Consider the following 3617-nt stretch of genomic DNA (forward strand, 5'->3'; position numbering starts at 1 on the left):
GATACGTGCAATGATCTAACTCGAACATTTTTATTGAACCACAGTCAAGTTCAGCCCGAGTTGTGAAATTAAGATTAAAGAAATGTGTCTTTGTAGTAGGCCTATTGCACTGATTTCTTGTAGACATAAATGTTGTAATTACAAAATTACACATTTCGACGCGTACATTAACGCTGCACGTTGCTTACCTTTACGTAACATGCCATAAGAGAAATGATTGGCGGACCGCACTTCCGGGTTAGCCCATTGTGGCTCGTCGACACAATCAAGAATACAAAGAAAAGGGGACCATGGCTGAAATATCGCTGTATCTCACCAATGTCAATGTATCTTTGGCCCAAAACATGGATTTAGATAAGGTAGGCTCGCCTGGTTACTTGATATAAGAAGATTAATATCACGTTAGGTGCAATCGTCCTGTATGTAAAAGCGATAATCAGTGCATCATTGTTAGCTTGTGTGTGTCACCATGCCCTTTGTTTTAAACTAAGTTGACTTCTTGATGTTGCGTCGCCATTGAATTCAGTTTTACAAAAATGTTCCCATTGACAAAACCAGCGTTTATTGTTCGCTAGACATTCTCCAGTTCATTGCATGTACCAGGCTAGCTAATCTAAATGGCTGAGTGCTGGACTGGAGCAAGCCCTAATGACAGCTTGTAGCTCTTTGATAATGATTATTAGGAGCCTGTTTGTCTGACCCAGAGCCCAAACACAGGTAAGGACTTTGAGAGTGTGGAGCTGGGGGACCTGGAGAGGAGAGATGGAGAGCAGAAGGAGAAGGCGCCTCGCAGGATAATTCACTTCTCCAGTGGAGAGACCATGGAGGAGTACAGCACCGACGACGAAGAAGGGGAAGAGAACGAGCCGGAGAAGAAAGATCTGTTGAAACCTGTAGATGCTGTAAGGGTGTGTGTGTGTGTGTGTGTGTGTGTGTGTGTGTGTGTGTGTGTGTGTGTGTGTGTGTGTGTGTGTGTGTGTGTGTGTGTGTGTGTGTGTGTGTGTGTGTGTGTGTGTGTGTGTGTGTGTGTGTGTGTGTGTGTGTGTGTGTGTGTGTGTGTGTGTGTGTGTGTGTGTGTGTGTGTGTGTGTGTGTGTGTGTGTGTGTGTGTGTGTGTGTGTGTGTGTGTGTGTGTGTGTGTGTGTGTGTGTGTGTGTGTGTGTGTGTGTGAGACAGAGAGAGATTGAGTAGGTGTGTGCATGTATGGGAGTATGTGTGGAAACACTGTTTGATGCTACAACAGTTTGTTTGTTGTGTTCAGTCTCAGATGACCTGGGGCCCATATTTCTGGTTCCACATGTGGAGGGCTGCCACCTCCACCATTTCAGGTAAACTACATCTCAGGTAAACAACCTAACATCATATACCCAAGCTCAGGTTCAACACTAAAATATGTCTAGACAGTAATTCCCTCTTAGGACACAACAAGATTAGCTAAAACGCCAGACTGACGTTTTAGCTTGCCGTTTCTTCAGGGTCTTAGGTTGGAGTAGGTGCAGTTGTATGGTCATGTATAAAGCCCTCTGTGAGATTTCTTGTTAAAAGGGCTATAGAAATCAAATGTGATGTGATTTGATGCAGCTTGTGACTACGTAGGAGAGAGGATGGCTTCCCTTTTTGGCATCACGTCGGCAAAATATCAGTACGCCATCGATGAATACTACAGGATGAAGAAAGAGGTTTGTGTATGGAAGATCGCTGTAATGCCAGTGCAACAGAGAATAGCTTCCCCGTGTTGACTCAAGGATTTTCAAATGACGATAGTTCTGTCATTAGTTTATCCTTAAAGCAATACATTCTCAGGCAGAGAACTTTCCAAAGCAGCATCCATACCATCCAAATATAGAGTATAGACTTGAACATATCATTAATTTCCTGGTCCTCCCCACAGAAAGAAGAGGACGACGCAGACAATCGTCTGTCTGAAGAAGCCGAGCGATACTTTGACGAGCTGGGGTGTCACAACAACCAGGATGAACCAATCACAGGCCAGTCTGAGGTCACCGCCCCATCTTCCAGCGTCTCTTACAAGGTTGAGAATGATCCGGAAGCCACACCAACCGCCATCCGAGTACCGGCTATTGTCACGACAACCTAACCAATCCCTTAAGCTGTTTGTTAATTCAGTTATTTGATTACCTAGTTTGTTTTGAGTTGTCAAGGAGGATCACTAATGTGTGTCTTTCAGAGCACTTGATCTTGGTTGGAGGGACACAACAGTTGAAGGAAAGCAATGTATTTCAGTTACGTTGTGTGGGAAGTTTGGTAGATTTATGCTACTTTGCTGGAAGCTAAAGAGTCCATTCTCAGTGGCCTTACTGCTCTTAACTCCTACAGAGTTTGAATATTCGACTGAGTCAAAGCCTAGTAGCCTAAACATTAATGCACTTGAACACAGATAGCACTTGCTGCCCTGTTGAACTGCTTTATTGAACACTAATATGCCACTTTGTCACTTCATTTTAATGTAAGTATGTTTAAAATCACGTAGAGCACTGAACAACATTAGAATTTGTCTTAGTGGAAGCAGACACCATGTAGCCTTACATGTTTATACAGAAACACCTGGACAAGCCTTGGCTGAGGCTTACAGCCATCTGTTCTCAACACAGGTGGGAGTATGTTTAATAAGAAAACACATTTTTTACTTATGTTTCATTTAATTTCAGTATTGCCAGGGGTATGTTTGAGTCAAGAGTGTGCAAACCTTCAGAAATAAAACTGAATTTAATTAACCCCCCGTTCCCCCCCCCCCCCCCCCACCCACCCAAAGCAATCTCCAGTGAAGTAAATTCTTATAGGAATACACACACTGACATTAATGTTGAAAACCGTTTTTGAAATTCAAGTATTTATTTTCCTGGTATTGACTGAGCAATTTTTCCATTAACTTATTTCAGAGTTTTAGTATGTGATAACATCCTAATGAACTGTTAACAAATAAACAGTTATCATTCAACTGCTTCTGCTGTTTTGTCCAGACTGTGGTGGATGTTTCTGAGATGTCTGCGGAGGCTAAACAGTCCTAGCGATGTGACTGGTGGTGTTTGTCATCAACAAGGCACTCAGTGTCCTGCCCACCCTGAGCTGTGTAAGGTCACAGATTCTGCCGGACAGTCCTACAATGCTGCTTTCTGAGGTCAGACCAGGGTCTCGGGGCCAGGAGAGGTTAGACAGAGCCAACCTCATGACCTCACTATTCAGGACCAGCTAATTCAGTGCTGGCATGGTCAGATCATGGACAACAAGCAGAACACATGGATTTTGCACAGGATCTCAACTTAATTGTATTGAAAAGACTTTAGAAACTATGTTCACTAATGTGATTTTAATGCATGTTTTCTGCCAACACAGTAATATGTATTCCCTGCGAACTGTCATGTAGGAGCTGTCACTATCTGGTTCCATTAGTATCAGTTTATTTTGAAGGGTCTCTGGTACAATTGGGTGTGGTGACAGTGTTTTGGAAGGACTGATTATTTGTATTCAGCTTTGTATAATGCTGGTGTCTAGGCTCCAGCCAGGCCAGACAAGGACACCCTTGTACAGCACACAATAACCCATTCAACACACCAGCCAGACCAGCCTAGTGACAGACACCCGCAATTTGTCCTGTCA

General features: G+C 43.4%; 1 protein-coding gene across 2 annotated transcripts; it reads left to right on the forward strand.

Annotated features, from left to right (window-relative positions):
• Nucleotides 1–255: 255 nt before the first annotated feature.
• Nucleotides 256–2941, forward strand: zgc:153383 (uncharacterized protein LOC751751 homolog). Of its 2 annotated transcripts, none has more exons than XM_067241992.1 (5): nucleotides 256–359; nucleotides 705–902; nucleotides 1243–1327; nucleotides 1581–1678; nucleotides 1891–2941. In XM_067241992.1, exons 1-5 carry the CDS (start codon nucleotides 291–293, stop codon nucleotides 2095–2097), a joined length of 657 nt encoding a protein of 218 aa, XP_067098093.1. In that variant the 5' UTR covers nucleotides 256–290; the 3' UTR covers nucleotides 2098–2941. The 2 variants fall into 2 exon arrangements, with proteins under 2 accessions (XP_067098093.1, XP_067098094.1); XM_067241993.1 differs by having other exon boundaries at nucleotides 1261–1327.
• Nucleotides 2942–3617: the final 676 nt, after the last annotated feature.

This window comes from Osmerus mordax, chromosome 8, assembly GCF_038355195.1.
Source record: "Osmerus mordax isolate fOsmMor3 chromosome 8, fOsmMor3.pri, whole genome shotgun sequence".
In the NCBI taxonomy this organism is placed as follows: domain Eukaryota; kingdom Metazoa; phylum Chordata; class Actinopteri; order Osmeriformes; family Osmeridae; genus Osmerus; species Osmerus mordax.

Coding starts and splice junctions, on each gene's coding strand:
- zgc:153383 (XM_067241992.1), top strand. CDS start 291: ATGGCTGAAATATCGCTGTATCTCACCAATGTCAATGTATCTTTGGCC. Junction 903..1,242: donor TGTTGAAACCTGTAGATGCT/GTAAGGGTGTGT, acceptor ATGCTACAACAG/TTTGTTTGTTGTGTTCAGTC. Junction 1,328..1,580: donor TGCCACCTCCACCATTTCAG/GTAAACTACATC, acceptor GATTTGATGCAG/CTTGTGACTACGTAGGAGAG.